The 23,951-nt window shown below is 39.3% G+C and overlaps 1 protein-coding gene across 1 annotated transcript in view; it reads right to left on the bottom strand.

Moving 5' to 3' along the window:
* Positions 1 to 1,497: 1,497 nt before the first annotated feature.
* The window catches only part of synpra (synaptoporin a), a 311,094-nt gene continuing 288,640 nt past the window's right edge, over positions 1,498 to 23,951 (bottom strand). Inside the window, exons 5-6 of the mRNA XM_059944257.1 lie at positions 15,917 to 16,108; positions 1,498 to 4,371 (exon numbers count right to left, since the gene is read on the bottom strand). Coding sequence (XP_059800240.1) covers positions 4,057 to 4,371; positions 15,917 to 16,108 — 507 coding nt within the window. The 3' untranslated portion in view covers positions 1,498 to 4,056. The remainder of the gene's footprint in view (positions 4,372 to 15,916; positions 16,109 to 23,951) is intronic.

Below are 23,951 nucleotides of genomic sequence, written 5' to 3'. Positions count from 1 at the left end.
GAGTACGCAGATGTCTTTGAGAGGCTTGAATGACGCAACTCGAGAAACTTTGGACAGCATTCTTGAGAGATCCAAAGAGGTTATGTATGAGAAGCACAAGAACACCACCTTTCAGAGGCATGCGTACCGTCTACATCAGCATCAGGATGACGAAGTCGCCAGTCTTGCTTCCACAGCATGCAGCTTTGGATCAAAATCTGTTTCTCATCGACTTCTAGTTAAAGATTGGAAATCAAAAACCAGGACCTTCTCTGAAGTCGAAGAGGAAAAACTAACAGGAAACTGGGTAGACCACACTGACCCCAAGGTCAAAACAGCACCACCAGGTCAACACAAACCAAAAGGAGGAGTTGCTATCTATGATACGCTTCCAACAGAAGGAGCTCTATGAATTGAGACAGAGTCAGTTTGAACTTGTGCGCAGACTCATTGATCACATGAATGTATTCCAGGGCTCCATTATGAGGCATGTGGAATTAATTATGGTCAGACAGCAAGATCAAGAACAGAGATGGACAGACAGGAACACTGTAGAAAGATGTGAAAGAGACAATCATGTAGATCAGCGTTCTCAGAAAGACACTAGTATTAACACAGCAGATGAAAGCAATACTGTACATCAGTTGAGACAAATAGCAGACCAAAAAGGCCCATCAAACCACTTATGAAACTGATTGAGAGTTGAAGAGTGAATAATTACTCATTACAATTGAAGTTAATGTAAATATCTTTGTTGAAAAGGATTATTATTTCTTGCAAGTTTATGAGGATGTAGTATTGTATTTGTTTTCTTTAAGGATGTGTACATAATAAAGAACTGCAGATCGCAGTGTGCATTATGGGCTGTTCACCCGGAACTGGAAGTGATGTTGGTGAGTTGGCTGCACATGCTCAAGTTGAGCAAAAGCCATTACTAAATATCCTGTAAATAATAAATATGTTCCAGCATTTTTACCCATGTTGTTTGTCTCTATTAAGAACAATCATAGCAGATCTTTGACCTGAACTGTTAAATATTTCTACAGATGCTGCTTAACCTACTGAATTTTTCCATCATTTTCTGTTTTTATTGGAGATTTCCAACATTTGTTGTTTTATTTATTTAGAGATAAAGCGCCAAACAGGCTGCACTACCCAGCAACCCACCTATTTAACACTAGCCTAATCACAGGATAATCTACAATGACCGACTAATTTACAGTATGCCTTTGTACTGTGGGAGGAAACCGGAGCACTCAAAGCAGACCCACGCACTCACAAGGAGAATGTACAAACTCCTCACAATCAGCGCCGGAATTGAAATCCAAACTCCGGAATGGCTGAGCTGTAAAAACATTGCATTAGCCACTATGCTCCCATGTACCCTAGTCTTGCTTTGATTTCTCTCTTCACCATAGGCCACCACATTCTCAATACAATTTTTCAATTATTTTTCATAGCAGCCAGTGCAAATAACAAGCTAAATACTTTCATTGGAATGCAGTATTGCACTTTAATTTGATATTTTAAAATGCAAATCACAATGTACTGTACTTATAACAAAGGAATCATATCCAGATACAATGAATAACAAACAATAATATTGTTGCTATACACCGATATTAAGCATTAGACGACTACACAGTTCAGCTTTTTTAAAGAACTGTATCAAGTTGTGATGAGAGCAACACAAAAATTGTCATTTCAATTTAAATTTTTGTATGAAACTGTAAATTAATTTTTAAAAATCAGCCAAATATTTGTATATTGTTGGATTTTTAAAATGTAATTAAAACTAACTAATAATGCAACAATGAAAATTCTGATTTATTTTCGGCAACGTTGGTCTGGGTAGAGTATAACACTCTCCTTTAGAAGGTTCAGTATTCTGCTGATGATAAAATAATTAATTTAATATAAAATCAAAACATTAGAATCATGGAAAACATACTGCACAGGAGGCTGTTCAAACCAATGTGGAGGAACCAGTGGCAAAAAGAAATTCTAATCTGATCCCACCTTCTAAACATAAACCTGTCACCCTGCAGATTTCTGCCTGTATCATTTTCGCAGATGGTGAGTGCCACGCCCTTCCCTGGCTTTGGAAATATTTTCCTCATTATTCCTCTGATCCTTTTGCTTATGCTTTAAGCCTATGCCTCCTGACTTTTAAGTGCACTATATGAGGTCTTTCCTATTTACTATATGTAAGCCTTGTTGTACTTTGCTCTAGAGAGCAGAGTTATCCACTAAGTCCTTAAATTTAATGTGGAACAAATCACCGAAAAGTGTGAGCTTATATGACTGCAAAAAGTAATATTAAGTACCTAGTACCTGACTGAACAGGACAAGCAAGATGCATCTCCTGAACCAATCTGGAGACTTATGACTGAAATAGAAATGGAAATTAATGCAAATGAATTCAACCAAAATCAGGTACAAAAAATGCTAAATTATCTTGAAAACAATCAAAACCTGAATGAATTACAGTTTAGTGCAGGGGATAGAGGAATGGGAATAGAGTTGATGGGGATGATGGCAAGACTGATTAATACCTTATTGTTAAAAGGGGGCTTAGACTATTGTGGACATGAAGTGACTTCTGTCAGTATGGTTAGCTTGCATAAATCCAATGCTCTGACGTACATTGCATTTCAATTGTGTACATCTTTCCCCCAGTGTTAACTTTGAAGCATCACATTTCAGTTTGAAATATTTTTGTTTCAAATGTAAATTTGCCCCTCACTTAAAGTTGCTGTAGCATCTTTGTGTAAATTATTTTGAGCACCATTAGTAACTCCACTATTGTTTTGACAGCAAACATGGCCCATTAAAATCTGGCAAGAAACAGACTATGTGGGTTGTTATGACATATAGATTATTAAGACTGTACTGTGTAAATCATGCAACTGGTTTTAGAGATTTATCTACTGGTTTACTTTGCCTGGTTGTGGTCACATATGCTAGAGATTACTTTGAATACATTAACACACCTACTTTTCAACCATTTGCACAATACCACAGTACTAAATGTTAGAAAGACTGGAAAGAACAGTAGTTGCTTTGTGCTTTAATATCCATAGCTAATGCCAAAATATCTAGCGTAATATATTAACTGTTTTACACACATATAAATCCAATATTTCTACAGCCACTGTTTCATTAGTGTGCGAACATAGTGACACAACATTGCAGGCAGCTACATGACTGACTGTAACCATGGATTAACTGGGAGAAATAGCTGTGGCAAGTTGCAAGCTGGTTGTACTTCTATTCATAAAAATTAAGCATTTTCCTTAATAAAGATCTTTCAATATTTTAGGATTGTCTGATGCAGTTTTTTTTAACCACTGCAGTGAAGTAGAAGATATTATAAATACACACTTGCATGCTGAAAATAATCACATATACAAATCTTTACAGATAAATAATCAAAATATCTTTTACATTCAGACATATAAAGACTTTTGAACAAAATGCATTCATTAAAAGCTGACTTACAAAGGTAATTTTCATTCTAGTGTAAACATATTTGTTCTACTGACATCACGTAAGGTGCTCTTAAGTATCACCACATCAAAGTAGGCCACAGTGGAAAAGGTATAGTAACTCCATGCATAACCTATTTTGAAATACAATGCAGTATTTTAACAGTCAGCAAGGGACGCTTACTTCTCACCCAAGTGCAAAAGGATTAAGTCAGTTTTATCTCTGTTTGCTTAGGGAGAAGCTACTACAGATGGCAGGAACAAACAGTGTACAAGCAAATCACACTTGTGCATTTCAACTATTTAACAGATTTTACCATTTCAGTACAACATAAAAAAGACAATCACCACAAAGGTATTTTATAAAGCAGAGTTTACTTATGGTAACCATCAATACTTTAATCACCACATTTGAACACGTGGACACCATTATTAACAAACATTTGAAATGACTGCCACTTTCTACTGATATTTTTCATTACCAATATTACAGCAATACTCAATGCCATTTTGTCAATCAACTCTAACTGAAAACCTTGTACTATGAAGATTTCAGACAAGAACACATAAAAGTTACAGCTGGAACGGATTACATTTGATTGGTAAAAGAAGTTGGAGGTTGCTGGCTGTAGCCACCCTGACTGTATCCTCCAATCTGGCCATAGGAAGCTTGTTGGCCAAAGCTTGCCTGCTGTCCATAGCTCTGTTGGTTGTATCCACCAGTTTGACCATAGCTTTCTTGATCGCATGAACCTTGGTTGTAAGATTGGTTGAATCCACTTGAGGCTGGCTGCTTTTCCATGGTGCTTTGAGAGTGCCGTTGACTAGATGTGTGCCAACCAGTCTCCTTGAACACAAACCAAATATTGCCAGCCCACAGAATAAAGTTAAGAAATCCAAACACCTGTGGAAATAATAAAACATTCAGTTTCTATATGTTTCAGTCTCCATTATGAATATGTTTTGTATCATAATTATCATAGTTGTGAATAAGTGGGAGGAACAAAGTGGAACATTTTAGAGCTGATGGGGAGGAGCTGTTACTATGTTTGTGATGCAAACAAAATTACAATTATGAATTATTGGTGACGAACATATAAGAAAGTTGTTTTAAAGTGCTCTGGTACTAACTCACTCTGCTATTCCTGACGAAATGCTCAAAGTGTCAGTGCTGTAAAGATGAAAGTGGTGAATTTGTAATTTGACAATCAAGCTTATCCTGATTGATGGTGAACTTATTAAGAACTTCAAGCACAGCATAAAGAATTTAAATAGGAGTGTAATTTGGCTTTGAGTGCTGAGGGTAAATAAGCATCAGAGCATTCTTTTGAGTTAGTGGAGGAGAGGAGGTCACTAACCAAACCGTTATCCATTATGGACAATCTGGCACATCCTCTCGAAGCAGAGAAGAACCTTTTTAGAAAGACTCATTCAGCTCTGCTGTCACAAGGATCATTAGAGAAAATCTTTCCTACCAAATGCAAAGCGCATATACAACAGTTCATTTCGGAGCCACAGGTGAGCACACATCATAGTACAGTAGTCTCTGCTTTATAATTTTGTACATTATTATTGCACATTGGTACACTATGTCTATATTATTACTATTTTCACACTATTATTATTGTGCATTTATTATTTGTTAAGCACACTGCTAAGTGTGTTTTTGAATGCTGCTGTAACAAAAGCATTTCCCACTTGGGATCAATAAAGTATTATTATTATTATTTGTTCTCACCTGGGTATTTGGTTCCATTACAATGACTTGAATGTTGGGAAGAAATCACAATGGACAGCTATCACTGCATCATTTGTTTAGTATTAGTGTCCAAAAAACTTTAAAAATTCACGTCACCGCAATTGACCCAAACTGCAGAACTATGCAAATAAGTTTCAAAACATATTTACATAGAAATAATTCCTGATTTTTATTATTAATTTAATCAAAACTAAATCTTTCTTAGCATTGTAAAACATATTGCTGGAGGGAAAAAGTCCATAAAGCATAAATAATTATTTGGAGAACCAACCAGTCATCGTTCAGAGTGTACATTTGTGATTTCAATTGAGTCTGAAGAGCTCTACCACCTGTAATTGCTATTATTATGCCATCAACAAAATCAGACCTTGCAAGACAACCAAAAAATGCAGATCAGCAGGAAAACAGTTATGTCTTTAGAAATTACTCCCGGTATGTACATACTGTAGGTGTTATGTGACCTTTAAAACAATTTATCATACTATTTAACAAGTTGAAGTGACAAATATAATTTTAGCTCTCAGCATAATTATCTTTAGGAAATGAACCAACAAGTAATTACTTATTATCATTTTCACCACATACCAACATTGCATTCTAGTTGTCTTGTTATTCCATCAAAAATGCAAGCTTAATTTTAGGTACCAAATGTAGAAGCATGGAAATTGTTGAAATGAATGCTTTTTAGAGAAAAATATATATTCTATTACTGGTCATCATTATTCCTTAGCAAAAGAAGCATAATTCACAAATCCCATGCTTAGGAGTCTAGCTTTGTCATGTTAAATAAACCTAGAAATGAATGCTGTATGCTAAGAAGCATTAATTTTGTATATATTAATGAATGGAATTAAAACAAACAAAAATACAGCATTGAGAATGTTATGACCTGTCATTTTTAAATTCCAAGGAGAAGATCCTGAGATTTTTCTATGAAAATATTGGTGTTTCTTTCCCTGATTTTTTTTCATAAGCAAGATATAAATTTGGGTACAGGTCACATTGATGGTACCTGGGCCTAAGAACGTATTGAAGCGGCTGGGCCCAGGACCAAGAGCAAGGAATGACCTGCTGTTTGGTTGATTTAAGCACCGGGTCAGATAGAAAAGGTCAGGGTGTTGGGGCTGGAGGTGAGAGATGGACTGGTGCTTGTGCAATGTACTAGTCTCTGCGCTGAACTGAGGCTGGGGCCTGCAACTAATGGACTTCTGGATTGGCTATAACTGGCTTCATGGCTATGGACTCACTTCTGTGGACTGCCTGAGTCAAAAAATGAGAAAATCTGAAGATGCTGGAAAACCAGACAACACACACAAAATAATGGAGGAATTCAGCTGGTCAAGCAGCATCTATGGAAATGAATAAACAGTTGATATTTTGGGCTGAGATGTCCACTCTTTATTGATTTCCATCTGCCTGAGTCAGATGTATGTATATCTTATTAACTGATTAAAAGTTGAAGAAGAGCATAAATTTCTTCCATGTAAGTATTGAGAAGACCTGTATTCTTGTGTGTTTGCTAGGAACTTGGTTCTCTAGCTATCAACTCCATCTGTTTCCTTGTTTGCAGTCTGATGCTCTTACAAAGCCTGAAATGTGTTTCTGATCTGGTCCTTCACTGAGACCACTTATCATCTCCACATCATCATGTCTGAACCATTGCTTCAGTTTATGACCTTCAGTCATAACTACCTACTCTTGGGGTTGTCTGCTCCCCTAGCTAGCCTAAATCTCAACTGTTTATAATCCTCAGCACCCCCTAACTGGAGTAAATCCTTTTCTCTTATCACCCCAGTTCCTGGGGATCAACTTGAGTCCTGGTCTAGTTACTGCTCAGTTTAAAATTCTCATCTTTGTTTTTGATGCACCATCAATAACTCTCGGAGACGGGAGGCAAATGATAGGCTTTTATTAGCTGCAAAGGTGACCACAACATCTTGGAGACTGAGGAAGGAGCAGTGCCTCCAATCGCCTTTATACAGGGGTCTGTGGGAGGAGCCACAGGAGCAGTCAGCAGAGGGGCGTGTCCAGACAGATATACACATAGTTTACCAGAGTTTTCAAAACCACCATGATTATTTCTGTGGCCACCCAAGTAAAATCTGGCAGTAATTGTTTAGGAAGCAGCTTGGGGTTTCATCATGTGCCTTCAGCTCCGGACCTGACTACTGAAGGTAAAGTAAAGAATACTGTCTCCATTAACACAACAGCATTTGGCAGTATGGCTTCAAAGTGCTTTGGTGGAACTGAAGAAGGGGCCAATACTCCCATAACAGAGTCATACTTTGTATTAAATAACTTGGTTTGTCAGTTGGAGGTAACTCACCCCAGCCCAGGAACATAATTCCTGAACTCAAGATGGCAGTACGACGCAGCTTGCAGCGGCCACTCCGGAGCTGATTATCTGTTATTTGTGAAGCGGGGTGCCGTGCGCAATCATAATTGGATGAAAAATAGATTTGGGAGCATGGAGGAACATATGGAAATCTCCAGGAAGACCTTCTTCGTTGCTGCTGCTGCTGTGAGGTCCATGTCTCTGCTGGGAAGAACAGGCCTCCAGTCCTCAGGGTCGCGTTGATGATGGCCATTGGCGGGGGCATCTTAATACGCTCAGCAGAGGATGGTACTCGGAGAAACTGTGCCGGAGGGGATGGTCGGAAGTTCAGAGGTTTGACGGACTCGGAGTCCACTGCGGTCAGGGCACTTTTACCGTGTGCTGTGTCTGCGAGGCTGAGTCAGGTGGCGCTGTGCAAGTCCATAGCGGAGGTACTCCCTTCTGCTGCCTGCATGGGATGACGAGTCTATCGGGACCCTGAGGACTTGTGGAAACTGTGTGGTGGTTTCTTTTGAACTTATAGTCTTTTAACATCTTTGGACTATTTTTACTGTGCCCATGGTCTGTTTTTTTTTATCAATTATGCTATTGTTTGCACTGTTGTAACTATATGTTGTAACTATGTGGTTTTGTGCAGGTCTTGTAGCTTTAGTTTTTGGTCTTGTCTTGTCTGGTGGCTTTGGAGCTCCTTTCCGGGGAACACGCTAAGATGGTAGCGCAATATTAATACGCAGCAGCCACTCTGGACTCTGGATTGGGGATTGCCAAACGTTATGTGGATTTTCTGGTGTAGTCTGTTTTGTCATGTGCTTTTGTGATATCATTCTGGAGGAAAGTTGTCTCATTTTTTAACTCCATTGCATTTGTGGTTTCTAAATGACAATAAACTGGATCTGAATCTGAATTGAAGGATATGCTTGGAGCAGTACCTACCCCATCCACCTTCACTGTGTTCATCAGCACCTTCCTTCAACATGTCACAAGCGGGGATGTTCACCAACAAAAGGATTATATTCAGCTTTATTTTCAAATTCCATCCACTTCTCCATCACTTTAAACAGCCTGTTTATGTTTATCCAAGCTTTTGTATGCCAATGTTAATAGCTCCTCGTATAACTTCGTCAAATCTTGATTTGATGGAGTGCCTTAGAATATAATATCATGTCAATTGTGTTTCATAAATGCATTTATCTGGAGGTGTCACCACTACAGCCAATCAAGACCACTATGGTTTGTGGAACCAGGAGGAGCCTGGATGCTTACTGCCCCAGGATCTTCACCAATCCCCACCCACCCACTCCCACTTACAAATCTCTGTCAAACACACTCCTCGTACGGCATATTTGATTGCCTTCATGTAAGAAGCTGCCCCTTAACTCCAGCAGGGCAGAAAGGAGACTTAGCACTTGTAAGAGAAAGCCTGCAGTCTTCCCACCCAAAATATCACTCCCTTTGTGCATCTCAGTGGGCCCATTCTGTTCCTTTGACTTTCATAAATTGATACCATAAGTGGTAAAGGAAAGCAGTTTCATAGAACTGCACAATGGATCTTAAGTCTATCTGTTAATGAGTGCAAATTCATATACTGTAGTCTCCTGTCTTCTTCTTTCTCTGCTTTCACATCTTGTCATTTTTCCAAAGTTTCTTTGTGTTCTCTTTCCATTTTCCAGCTTATTATTTAATATTGCCCATCACAGCAAAGCAATAATGTCATTTATTTCAAAAAATATATAAATTGTTTATGATGGGACATTGCAACAGGAAAGAGCTGTTTTTGATTGACTGATATTGAGTTTGTTAGTTTTTTTGCACACTAAAGGAATTTCTCAGGTTATTGTACTGGAATCTGAAATATATATTTTGTTGGAGAATATATCAGTTTTGACAGCAATTAAAAATCAATTTAACTATTGTTATGAAATTCCTGTAACTGGATCAATTACCAGCAAACGGAGAGGTCCGTTGAAGTCTGGTGGTACTATTTTTAAAAGTATTTATTGATAAAGCGCACAAAAAGAAGATTAATGCAAGCATACAGATAACATACGTCGTCAATACTAAATCTAAGTGCGGGTATAATAATAACCGATAAGAAATAACTCTATCGTTGTCTAGGGGTTACTGTATTGTCCGATGGAAAGATAAGTCACTATCAGTTCGTTCAAGCTGCAGCGTTGTTGGGTTTAAAAGTGATGCGGTTTAAACTTGCCCCAGGTCTTTTAAGATGCCAATCCATTGAGTCGGGGGAGTGGGCTTCCCTGTTGTTAGCTAAAAGCTGTTTTCCCGTGGTTCCAGCCACCGATTCCAGCCACGGAATCGAACGCACATGGCTTCCTTCAGATGATTTCCTGCTGTTACGTGGTCGCTTAACGTTTCTTCTGGTGCGTCTGAGGGGTTGTTCCTACAGCCCCTCTTTTATTCTGACTCGCAGGGTTATAGATGTCAATCAGGTTGGGGGTGATGCAATCTCTCCCTCAACCAGCCCACTTTGCCCGACGGCATTCACGTAGCAGAGCATCTCAATCCACAAATCTGTCTCCAAGAGACAATGGCCATGTCCCGTAGCTTTACATCGCTATGGGGGGGAGAAACGTGACATCCTGCACGTCTCCCCTTCATGTCTTGGGCCCCCCTTTTGACTCAACCCAACAGTGATCTGGCGATTCTCACAAAGGAGGGAGCTATGGACGTAACACTATAATTTGCAATGATAAACTTTGGAAGCTGAATGAATTTAAAATAACACAATCTGAAATAAAGGCAATGCAGTTGCTGTGTGTTGGCTCCTCCCAACACTCTTTAAACAAATTCATGTGAATAGTCTTCCTGCTGAACAATGATATCAACAATATTCAAATGCAGCAAAGATGTGCCTCACAACCACATTAATTCAATATTCTGATCTGTTCTCAGCTTTTGAGCTTGTAAGATATTAGCTTTGTTAATGAGTAGAGAACACACTGTTTTTATTCTAATATCAACCCGTAAGATATTTGATTAAGGTAGTGCTGTTTGAATAAAGTGGAGTCTAATGATTTTTGAAACCGCAGCATTTTGTGATGTTATCCATTCAGGGTTTCTTGAAATTGCATCCAAGATTGTCACCAAGACAAATATTTCTCTTTCAAGAAAGCAGTTGTTTGATCAGACTAAACTATCAAGACACAGTGCTTGACGTTTTTGCTCTTGATTCCTCTGACTACTGAACAGGTGGTTTTGCTGAGCCTGGGTTGCAAAGAGGGCTGTGATGGATACTATATCTACCTACTCTTCAAGGACTAGCTTACCGCCCTATCTAGTTTCTGTAACATGGTCCAGCTGCCAATATCCATTACTTGAGAGGTGAGCTCCCCTCCCGACCACAGAGGAGATATTTCCATCTAACAACATAGTACCTGTAGATACCTACATCGGATAGGACTTAAAATTGTCTTTTGAGTTTAGGGCTTTGTGGACAACACCATCATAGGACCTCATCGTGGCAGATCATTAAACTGCAAGTCAAGTTAGGGAAATTTTACTGATCAGCGTCAGCACTTCAGGAATAAGGAGACAAAAACACACTTCTCACTTGGAAAGGGCATTGGGAAGATTATTGAAATGAACTCACTTGGTACTTGCTCAAGAAAAGCCTTCCCACTGATGATCAAGATATTGCTGGTACAACAGGACATCTTTGAACACTATCCTAGAACAAATCTTGCAAAATCTGGAGTTTATGAACAATCTTACTAGATGAGAAATTATTAAAGATTAATTGTAGTTCCATGTTGTAAAAATGTTTTCCATTTAAGTGCATTATCCATCTGCTTGGCAATTTATTGTTCTTCTCTTTCCTGACAGCAAACATATTTGCAAGTCCTATAGATCTTTGACAAACTTTTATAGATACACAGTGGAGAATATGCTAATTTGTTGCATTGCAGCCTGGTATGGAAACACCGATGCCCATGAACAGTAAAGGGTAAAGGGAGTGGTGGATACACCCCATTCAAACAGAGGCAAATCTCTGCCCAGTACTGAGTACATTTACATGGAGTGCTGCCACAAGAAAGCAGAATCAATCATCAAAGACCCTCACCATCTTCTCATTACTATAAGGAAGGAGGTACAGAATCCTTAGGTCCCACACACCAGGTTCAGAAACAGTTATTATCCTAGAACCACCAATCTCCTGAACTGGTCTGGAAACTTCATTCACCACTACTCTGAAATAATATTATGATCTCCAGACTCACCTTCAAGAGCTCTTTACAACTCATGTTCTCAGTGTTATTTTTATTTGCCGTTTACCTTCTTTTGTACCGCAGTTGTTGGCCAGTATTTGCCTGCTTATGTATAGTTTTTCTTAAAATTGTATTGTATTTCGGTTTTCCTGTAAATGCCTGCAAGAAAACGAATCTCAACATTGTGTATGGATATTGGAAGTTTTGAGAGGAGAGGTCTTCAATGAGATCTACTGCCCGGGTACAAAAAGCAGCAGTGGGTCGCTACAGTGAAAAAGAGCTTTGACCAGCAGCCAATAAGGACATCAGAAGTTTTGTGAGGAGGGGACTTCAGTCAGCTGCAACACCCATGGCATAGGTAGGACAAGTGATGAGGTTCTGCATATGGAGTTCAGGGAATTAGGTGCTACGTTAAAGGGCAGGACCTTAAGGGTTGTGATGTTAGGATTGCTACCTGTGCCATGTGCTAGTGAGGCTAGAACTAGGAAGATTATATAGTTTAATAAATATCTAAGGAATTGGTGTAGGAGGGAGGGCATAAGATTTTTGGATCATTTGGCTCTCTTCCAGGGAAGATGGGACCTGTATAGAAGGGACAGTTTGTACCGGACTGGAGGGGGACTAATATCCTAGCGGGAAGGTTTGAAAATGCTGCATGGTGGGGTTTAAACTAGAGTTGCAGGGGTTGAGAACCAGAGTGCCAGGACAGTTAGTGGAGAGATTTTGATGTTGGTAAGACCTCAGACAAAGTTAGGAATCAAAACATTGAGCATGGTGCGACTAGTGTCCTGAGCTGCCTATAGCCTATATTTCAATGCAAGAAATACCGTAGGAAAGGATGATAAGAGTGCTCAAGATAAGGTAGCTGGCTTACCAACAGAGGCAATCAGTAGTGAGGAGTAGCTGTTGATAGGGCAAAATTGCAGTCAACAGGATGAAAGGTGGACAAAATCGAAAAGGGTGAATACAGGACAGAAAGTGCTGTATTTGAATGTGCACTGTACAGTATACAGAATAAGGCAGATGAACTTGCCGCACGGTTGCAGATTGGCAGGCATGATGTTGTAGGCATCACTGAATCATGGCTGAAAGAAGATTATAGCTGGGAGTTTATTGTGCAAGGATACACATTGTATTAAAGGGTGAGGCAGGAAGGAAGAGGGGGCAGTGTTGCCCTGTTGGTAAAAAATGAAATCAAATCATTAGAAGGAAGTGACATAGGGTTGGAAGGTGTTGAAGCATTGTGGATAGAGTTAAGGAACTGCAAAAGTAAAAAGACCCTGATGGGGTTGTATACAGACTATCAAACAGTAGAAAGGATGCCTGTAAATTACAAAGGCAGATAAAAAATGCATACCAAAAGGGCAATGTTACACTAGTCATGGGGGATTTCAATATGCAGATAAATTGGGAAAATCAGGTTAGTGCTGGATTCTAAAAGGGGGAATTTCTAGAGCGTCTATGAGATGGCATTTTAGAGCAGCTTGTGGTTAAGCCCACTAGGGGATCAGCGATTCTGGATTGGGTGTTGTGTAATGAATTAGAATTGATCAGAGAGCTTAAGGTAAAAAAACCCTTAAGGGCAAGATATCATAAGATGATCAAATTCACACTGAAATCTGAGAAGGAGAAACTAAAATCTTCTTATCAGTATTACAGTGGAGTAAAGGGAATTACAGAGGCATGAGAGAGGAGTTGGCCAGAATTGATTGGAAAAGAACACTGGCAGGGATGATGGCAGAACTGTAATGGCTGGAAAAGTTTCTAAAGGCATGACTATACAAATGTGGCTAACAAGAGACATCAAAGCCAACATAAAAGCCAAAGCGAGGGCATATAATAGAGCAAAAAATAGTGGGAAGTTAGGGGATTTTAAAAACCAACAGAAGGTAACTAAAAAAAGTTATTAAGGAGGAAAAGGAGGAATATGAAAGTAAGCTAGCCAGTCATGTTAAAGATGATACCAAAAGTTTCTTCAGATACATGAAATGTAAAAAAGAGGCGAGAGTCGGTATCAGACAGTTGGAAAATGATGCTGGAAAGGTAGTAATGTGGGAGAACAAAATAGCAAAGGAACTGAATAAGTATTTTGTATCAGTCCTCACTGTGGAAGAAACTAGCAGTACAGTGGAAGTTCCAAGTGTGAGGGGTCATGAAGTGTGTGAAGTTATCATAACCAGAAAGAAGGTTCTTGAGAAATTGAAAGGCTTGAAGGTAGGTAAATCACCTGGACCAGCTGGTGTACACTCCAGGGTTCTTAAAAAAGGTGGCTGAAGAGTTTGTGGAGGCATTAGTAATGATCTTTCAAGAATCACCAAATACTGGAATGGTTCCAGAAGACTGGAAAATGGCAAGTGTCACTCCACTCATCAAAAAGTGAGAGGGGCAGAAGAAACGATACTATCGGCCAGTTAGTCTGACTTCAGTGGTTAGGAAGATGTTGGAGTCAATGATTAAGGATGAGGTCTCAGGATACTTGGAGGCACATGATAAAATAGGCCATACTTAGCATAGTTTCCTCAAGGCATTTGTCTTGCCTGACAAATCTGTTGGAATTCTTTGAAGAAATAACAAGCAGAGTAGACAAAGGAGAATTGGTTGATACTGTGTACTTGGATTTTCAGAAAGCCTTTGACAAGGTGCCACACTTGAGGCTGCTTGACAAGTTAGGACCCCATGCTGTTACAGGAAAGAATCTAACATGTTTAAAACAGTGACTGATCGGCAGGAGGCAAAGAGTGGGAATAAAGGGAGTCTTTCCTGGTTGTCTGCCAGTAACTAATGGTGTTCCACAGACGTCTGTGTGGGACTGATTCTTTTTATGTTATATGTCAGTGATTTGGATGATGGAATTGATGGCTTTATTTCAAAGTTTGCAAATGATACGGAGATAGATAGAGGGGTAGGTAGTTTTGAGGAAGTAGAGAGGCTACAGAAGGACTTAGACAGATTAGGAGAATGGGCAAAGAACTGGAATATACAGTTGGGAAGTGTATGGTCATGCACTTTGGTAGAAGAAAGGAAAGGGTTGACTATTTTCTAAATGGAGAGAAGATACAAAAAAAAATACTGAGATGCAAAGGGATTTGGGAGCTCTTGTGTAGGATTACCCAGAGGTTAATTTTCAGGTTGAGTCTGTGGCGAGGAAGGCAAATGAAATGTTAACATTCATTTCAAGAGGATTAGAATATAAAAGCAAGGCTGTAATGTTGAGACATTATAAAACACTGGTGAGACATCTCTTGGAATATTGTGAGCAGGTCTAGGCCCCTTGTCTTAGAAAGAATGTGAAGAAACTCGAGAGGGTTCAAAGGAAGTTCACAAAAATGATTCCAGGATTGAATGGCTTGTCATATGAAGAGCCTTTGTTGGCTCTTGGCCTGTATTCACTAGAATTCAGAAAAATGAGGGGTGACTTCATTGAAATCTATCAAATGGTGAAAGGCCTTGATAGAGTTGATGTGGAGATGATACTTTCTATTGTGGGAGAGTCTAAGACCAGAGAACACGGTCTCAGAATAGTGGGGTCTGTGTCTAAATGCATTCTAAATCTGCATTTAGAATGCAGACGAGGAGGAATTTCTTCAGCCAGAGAACGGTGAATCTGAAATTCTTTGTCAGAGGCAGCTGTGGAGGCCAAATCTTTATGTATATTTAAGGCAGGTGTTGATAGATTCTTGATCGGTCAGGGCATGAAGAAATATGGGGAGAAGGCAGGAGATTGGGGTTGAGAGCAAAATTGGATTAGCCATGATGAAATGGCAGAGCAGACTCGAAGGGCCAAGTAGCCCAATTCCGCTCTTATATCTTATGCTCATAAATTTACTTTGAACTTTTGAACTTTGAAAATTCTTGACATTTGCTGCCAGGGTATTGACAGTATTGTTCTCTGCACAACCATAAACCATTATGCAAAATTAAAAACTATTTACATTCTTGTTCTGCTTCTCCTATTGTACACCAGAGATTAGGAGATTACAGGAACAGCTATTCACTTTACTGTCTGTGGCACTGAACATTAAAGACCATTATGTCTGTGGTGAACTACATATACCTGTCTGTCTGGACATGCCTCATTAAAGCAGCCTCCTCTTTACATTAAAAATATTAATAACATTGTTCTACTCACAACAGATGTGTTTAATCCTGACATTGCAGGGTCTCTAACAGGTAAGCATTTATTGCCTTGCTGCTTGCAAGCTGACATTAGCAAAAGCACTTCGTCAGGATCCGTAGCAACCTTGACATCAGAGAGTCCTTTTGCCCAGGCCGATGATCCCACAAGCCACAAGAATGAGAAGACCACAGTCACAATAAAGTCCTGAAAGAGATTTTTAAAAAAGTCACATGTAAGTTGCAGTTTTGTTGTAAAGAGACACAACATTCGCATGTTGCCATCTGAGGATTCCTTGTATAGAAACCTGTTCATACTAAAGGTACAAATTCACCTTGCCCCCAGCCAAGGCTATAGTGATCAGTTCGATGAAAAACCTCTTTCAGTCATTTGACTCCTGATTATCCTATATCTTGTTTTTTTTTGTCCAATGGCTAAGGAGAATGTGGAAGGTTAAAATTACACCAGGAAAGCTGTGGCTGCAGAACATATAGATCCGAAAGAGGAAGGAGGAGGTTGGAGCTGGTCGGAGAATATTGAAACAGCACAGACAATCAGTGAAAGAAAACTTAATTAGCTGTGCAAGCCTTTAATATATTCAGAGGACTCACATCAGTTTCTCAAAGAGAACCAGGAGGTTTCACATACATTGCCAAATTCCACCCACCATTCGTTTTCACTTGGTAAATCTCTGATTCTTCCCATTACCTGTACTTCTTCATTTCACAGGGATAGGCTTGTGACCAATAGTATCTTAAAGTTGTGGATACCAAAAAAAGCTTAGTTATAATTTCTTCTCTGCTTCCTGAAAGGGCTCGATTCATGCTGTCAATCTCCATAGCATGTATTCTGATGATGCCATTTACCATACCAGTGTTCTAATTCCCTCCAAAGATTCCCAGATCCTACAGCTGAAAAGAACCTCAAACATCTCTACCCTGTTTTCTGCACCAGTTCCCTCCTCCAATCTTCTCAAAATAAGGTGAAGATAGTTTCCTCTGGTCACTATGCTCCTCCATTTTGCACATTCAGCAATTCATTGCTGTCAGTTCAGACACCTTCATAGTGATGCCACCACCGGTCAGGCCTTCCCCTCCCCTTTCTGCATTCTGAATGGATACTTCCCTCCTGAATATTTTGGCTCACTCTGTCATCTCCAAAACCAGTGGCATCTTCCGAAGTAACCACAGGAGAAGAAACACTATCTTTTTACCTCTTCCTTTCTCAGATTTGAAGTCCCCAAGCAATTTCAGTAGGCCCAACAGTGACTAACTTGTACTTATTATCAGTGTACTGCACTCAATGTGTCTTCTTGGCTTCGGGAAAACTAAATGCAGAACGCCACCATTCAGCCTGCAACATTGACGCTGAGCTTCTGGTGTCCTATCACTTTAATTCCCTATTTCACTCCAACTTCAACTTATCTGCTTTCAGCCTTTTATACTGCTCCAGTGAAGTTCAAACCATATCATGTTCAGACTCAGCATATAAGAATCCTCAAGGCTCAAAACTGAACTCAACAATTCCAGATAATCATCTATCCTAAAATATATCTCATATTTTATCTGCTTTTCTTTAAAAAACTGCTGATTTCTTCCTGTCTCCCATTTACATCCTTTACCATGTACATTTTGTTTTAATTCTTTAGCATGTACTAGTTGGTGCCATCACAACTTTGATTAAAAAAACAGTCTTAGACTTTATCCTTTCACAAACCTTTCCTTTTCTTTCCTCTGCTCTCCCCACTCCTACATTCATACTGAGAACTTTTATTTCCAACTGATCCCAGCTCTGAGGAAATTGAAATGTTAAATCTGGTTCTTTCTCCTCAGCTACAGTTTGTGCTGATGAATGTTGGTACTGTGTTTTATCTTATTTGAGATTTCATGTATCTGCAATTTTTCACTTTTGAACCATGATTGCAGATGCTGACATCATATTTATAGCTATCTTTGGAAGACAATGACAATGGATGTAAGTATCCATAAAGTTTCACTTGTTTAAACTTTTTTGTGGAATGTGTAAAGTGCTAAATCTGGAGATTAAAGTTCACTGAGTAAATAACTTTAAAATTGCACTATGCTTCAATTGTAACTTGTCAGAAAGTGAGAAGAAATATCTTTATTTTAATCACAAACAAGAATTGTTTCAGCTATGAAAGATCAACAGTAAACCAGCAGAATGAATCAGTCTTCTAGCTCTATTAATTACTGCATATTTCTTTCCTTTTCAAAGTCTTTGAACAGGCTTTCTAAAACCATGAATAGGTCTACATTGAACCCTTTCTAACAGATATCTACTTCTGCCACAGCACTAAATGATCAGTATTCTTGTGATAAATTATTTCTTATTAGCCTTTGTGGCATGCCTGTAGCATCTTTCTCTTTGACACTCATTTGGGTGGCACTGCCGTGATAGAAGTCTGAAACAAAATATGGAAAATGATAAAAACACTTAGCGAGTCAGACAGCACCTTTGAAAAAAGAGACAGAGTTAATATTTCAGGTTCAAGTTCTGACAAATGGACTCCAAGCAGAATTGTTAACTCTGTTCCTCTTTCCACAGGTGCTCCTTGCCCTATTGTGTGTTTCTGGTATTTTCTGTGTTTATTTCTTTTCCTGGTTTATTTTAATCTGTTCATTTTAGGCAGAGAATCACCTCAAATTGTTCCTCTTTCTGGCGCTGTGCCTTTACCTTTACTCACTCGTCCCTGGTTTCTGCCAACCTTTCATTCTCTTCACTGACATCTTTTCAGGTGGTTGCTGATGCCTTCCAGGACTCTCTCTCCACCTTCAAACCCTCAGTCACATGTAGTTTGCTTGCCATCTCGAAATCTCTTCCAATTAAGACAAATCCGGTGTCTTTGGTGCCTTCCACAAGCTTCAAACTACATAGGCTACCCAATTCTTATCCCTAGGCACTCCTTGATGATAATTCAGAGCACATGATAGATATGTTCCAAGATAAACTTCCTACCCCACATCTCTGCACTACCAAGGCTGTCGTATTCCACACCTGCCTTTCAACACTGACTTCCTCGGTCCATTTACAGCAAGGATCCATCCAAGTTTATCTTTTCTTTTAGCTTTGACTAGCCCCCCATACTGCAAATCTTCCCAAACAGAAGCAAGCTCAGGCCGAAACGTCGACAGCGCTTCACTCTATAGATGCTGCCTGGCCTGCTGTGTTCCACCAGCATTTTGTGTGTGTTGTTGCCCAATCTTAGCCTAGCTGACTGCTCCATAATATACTTAAAAGTTCACTCACCTATCATTTCTGTTCTCATTGGCTCCTGATACAGAAACACCAGAAGATTCTCATATCTTTTAAAATCTTTCTTCAGCTTCTGTGCTTCCTTTTATGTATAATCCTCACAGGCTCTATAATTCCCCTAGTTCTGTATTTCTAATGCTTTTGGCTGGCTGTAGCCCAAACTCGGGAATTCATTCTGCCTTCTATCCTTTTCTCCCCCGTTAGGATGTTACTTACATCCTTCCTCTGGTGAAGATTTTGGTCACCATTTTTAAATTTCCTTAGCGAATTCATGTCAAAATTGATCTGGTAACGCAGCAGTGATGTGCAACAAGACTTTTTTTGCCTCATTAAAATTGCATATATACAGTAAGTGCATGGTATAGTTAAAACACCTCAGTTAGCAGACGCAGTAATTCTCAGCCGAAACATTAGCTGACAATGATGCTGCTAAAATATCACTGCATTTTCAGAGCAAGTGCCATTATCCATCAAATGAATACATATAAAGCTGTTGAGAAATTTGAGAATAGTGATAAATCATATAGATATTGTATATTGATTATGGTCACTCAGTCAATGTTATTGGTCATTTATTTTTACCTCCTGGTTCTTCTCCCAGCTATAAATCCAAATATATTTTGATGGGAAAATGAATACAATGCAGACATCTATGTTTAAAAAGCTTGATAATTACAGCCTCTAATAGTTAAACATGACCATATGCTTAGTCATAAGGCTAGGTTTATTAATTAGTTCTACACATCAAAATAGGGAAACAAATAAATATAACATTTACCTTGTCATTAGACTATGAAAGGAAAACAAAAAACATCTATGTAACTGAAGGAAAGTTCACTAACAATGTTCACAATTAACTCAGTCAGTATTAGTAGCAAACTGTTACACATATGCTGAATTACTGCCTTCAGAAAAAGACAGCATTATAAAGATATTGACATTGATTAACAACAAGAGAAAATCTGCAGATGCTGGAAATCCAAGCAAAACATTCAAAATGCTGGAAGAGCTCAGCAGGCCAGGCAGCATCTATGGAAAAGAGTACAGTCGATATTTCGGGCCGAGACCCTTCAGCAGGTCTGGAGAAAAATAGACGAGGACTGGAGAAGGTGGTGGGGGGGGGGGGGAGGAAGAAACACGAGGTGTTAGGTGAAACTGGGAGGAGGGAGGTGAAGTAAAGAGCTGGGAAGTTGATTGGTGAAAGAGGTATGGGGAAAAGGAGAAAAGGAAATGTGATAGGAGAGGACAGAAGGCCATGGAAGAAAGAAAAGGGGCGCTCAAGAAATCAATGTTTAATGGGGAATGGTGTCTGACGTGTCCAGTCCAATGGGGAATGGTGAAGGAGGGGGAAGGCATTACTGGAAGTTCGAGAGATCAATGTTCATACCATCAATTTGGAGGCTAGCCAGATGGAATATAAAGTGCTGCTCCTCCAACCTGAGTGTGGTCTCATCGCAACAGTATGTCAAATACTTTGGAAAGAATTCACAGCAAACTAGATAGAAAATAAACATGAGATTTTGCTTGGTTTAAAATATTGCTACCAACTAGGAAGAGTAGTCACTTGCACGCCCATTTTAATTGCTCTATCTCTGTCTCTAATTTCACTCCCACGTCTTCCTCTGCTCCGATAACTCCAGAGCCAGGTTTTGGATTAAATTTGAGAATCCATCCCCAGCATCTACTCCACTGTCCTTAGTCCAAAGTTATCAATGATGCCACTATGACAGTTGAATAATATTTCAAATATTAGGTCTGTAGTTGACTAAGTGGAGGTAGCCAATGTTCAGTCTGATTGACATCGAACCCAAGATAGTTACCCTTTTCACACAAGAGATTTATCATCATTTGTCAGTGCTTGTTAACCTACTTTAGATCTGTCTAGTAGATTGTAGAATGTTGCTTCAACATTGATTATTGAATTAGGTAGAGTTTTACAACTTTGAAAAGTCTACCCTGCTTTAGCTAACAGTTACTAAAAATGCAACTCTATCAGCAACTTTAATTTCAAAGCACTTATTCAATCATATATGGGAGTGGCATTCTGCGAATCTTGGAGGCAGATCATAAAGTATTACTAACACAAGGTATTACTGTCCATCAGAAAAGGATAATTGATTTATAATCGATGTCAATCAGTAACTTGACTAAACATTGACTATATCTACCTAGTCACCTACAAATATAAAATATGTAATATTATTCAGCTTCTGGTACTGTCAATTTTCATCCATGAGATTCCTGGATCTCAGGCAGCAGAGAAATTTCTAGGGATAATTTTGAATTTTTGATGAAATTTGAATCCCAGATTATTTTGTGAAGAGTGAGATGTGTGATGAGCATAAGGTCAGTGTTATGGTTTGGCTGACAAAATCAAAAATCTTTGGCAAAGTCCCCGAAGTTTGGCAACTGTGCAAAACAATGAGGTGTTGCTAATGGAATATGTACGGTTTATCAAAAATGGAAATGTTTAAGAAGAGGTTCTCAATGGAAAAAGTTAAAAACAACTATCAATGGAGAATCAATCTATGATGTGCTCAAAATGTATATTGAAGATAGTATTCCAATTAGGAACATGATTTCTGGTGCAACAGAGGGAGCACCATGTATGATGGGTCACCATGCTGGATTAGCGGCATTTATGAAAAAAGAAATTCCAAGTGTGCTTGCAATCTATTGTGTAATTCATTGGCAACATCAGAAACCAGAAACCTCAGCCAATGACTTTTTTCAAGAATGACTCTTGTAATATCTGCTATCAACAAAATTAAAGCTCATCCATTAAATCATAGACTATTTTGCCAGTTATGCCAAGCTAACGATGAAGAGTTTGAATGCTTGCTTCTTCACATTTAAGTATGTTGGCTGTCAAAAGGCTGCTGCTTGAAACATTTCTTTGATCTTCTTGGCACTGTGGTTGAATTTTTGCTCAAAGTCAACAAGAGATTAGGAAACCAGATTGAAAGAGCTTCAGAAACCAACGAGAAGTCAGGTGGTGTTGGGGTCAAGTGGGATCCGGGATCAACCATGATGGAATGGCAGTGCAGAACTAATGGGCTAATTGGCCTAATTGTGCTCCTATGTCTTATGATCTAACCTCTACGTGGAGATGTGGCATACCTAGCCATTCTATATGACAAAAGGAACATTCCAAATATGAAGCAGCAGGGTGAGAATCTCAATTTATTGATTTCAGTTGTAGACTTGGATGTGCATTGAGAAATTTAAAATATATCAACAAAAAAAACCCCATCCTTCTTGCTGTCAGTCAGTTTTATCCATGAGAATTGAGATAATTGGCATTTTAGTTATTGTGTGCTTATCCATTATGGCTGGGTTTAATAGACTGTACAATGCAGATGAGTGGTAATTACAGTCCATGATGTAAGTGATAAATATCCCTCTGGTAATAGCATTGTTTATTGGGTTGTCAGTAACTTCAAAGTATCAACCCTTTTCTTAAAGTCTTATGCATCATTACTTGTGAAATGACACAGTCGAAATGTGCTTGGTGATCAACAATGATTCTACCATCTGCAAAACCAACTCATAAAATTCTGAATCTTCTTGATTTACCATCACTTGTGTTTCCGATTTGTATGTACTGTCACAGAAAGCAAAACAAATCCAATCCAGCTAATTAATGGACAATCAGTCTATCTCAATAATCAGCAAAATGATGGAAGCCTTCTTGAACTCAGTCACTATTAGTCTATTCATAAATGCCTGGCTTGGAGTTTGCTCTGGTCACTCAACCCCTGACCTCAAAGATTTTGTCCAAACTTGGACCAACCAGTGAAATTCCACAGGGGTGGTGAGAGTGATTGCCTTGACATCAAAGCAGCATTTGAAAGGGCATGGACAGAATTTGTTACTCTGTTTGTCTTTTCATACCTTTTTAACTACTTCCATGAAAACTTCGGCTAATTAGGGCAGCCACTTAATTGGGTCAAATTTACCAGCCATGATTTTGTGTGTATAACCCATAGCTCAGTGATGGGGTGAGTGAAGTTATCCCCTCTGGTTGAAGACCCAGATGGCTGAGGGTTAATAACTGTTCCTGAACATGGTGGTGTGGGTCCTGATGCTCCTGTACCTTCTTTCTGATGGCAGCAGCGAGAAGAGTGCATGGTCTAGGGAGAGGGAGTGGGATCCTGGATGATGGATGCCACATTCCTGCAAAGGCACTCTGTGTAGATGTGCTCAATGGTGGGGAGGGCTTTACCAGTGATGGTGTGGGCCATATCCACTACTTTTTGTAGGATTTTCCATTCCAGGGCATTGGTGTTTCCATACTTGGCAACCAGTCAATATATTCTGCTCCACACATCTATAGAAGTTTGTCAAAGTTTTAGATGCCATGCTAAATCTTTGCAAACCTTTAAGGAAGTAGAGACGCTTCCCTGCTTTTTAAGCAATTGCACTTATGTGCTGGCCAAGGACAGATCTTCAGAAGTGATAACAGAAGAATTTAAAAGTTGCTGACTCTCTCCACCTCTGATCCCCTGATGAGGACTGGCTCATGGACATCTTGTTTCCACCCGCTGAAGTCAATAATTAGCTCCTTGGTCTTGCTGATTTTGAGTGAGACGTTGTTGTGACGCCACGCAGCCAGATTTTCAATCTCCCTCTTTGATGCTGATTCATCACCACCTCTGATCGGCCAATTGCAGTGGTGTAGTCAGCAACCTTAAATACAGCATTGGAGCTTGCTTAGCCTCACAGTCATAAGACAAAAGTAAGTAGAGCAGGGGACTAAGTACATTTTGTATATAGC

The sequence above is a fragment of the Hypanus sabinus genome, chromosome 19 (assembly GCF_030144855.1).
Source record: "Hypanus sabinus isolate sHypSab1 chromosome 19, sHypSab1.hap1, whole genome shotgun sequence".
Lineage (NCBI taxonomy): Eukaryota > Metazoa > Chordata > Chondrichthyes > Myliobatiformes > Dasyatidae > Hypanus > Hypanus sabinus.
Note: the sequence above shows the minus strand (reverse complement) of the source record. Positions and strands in the feature narration are given on the sequence as shown.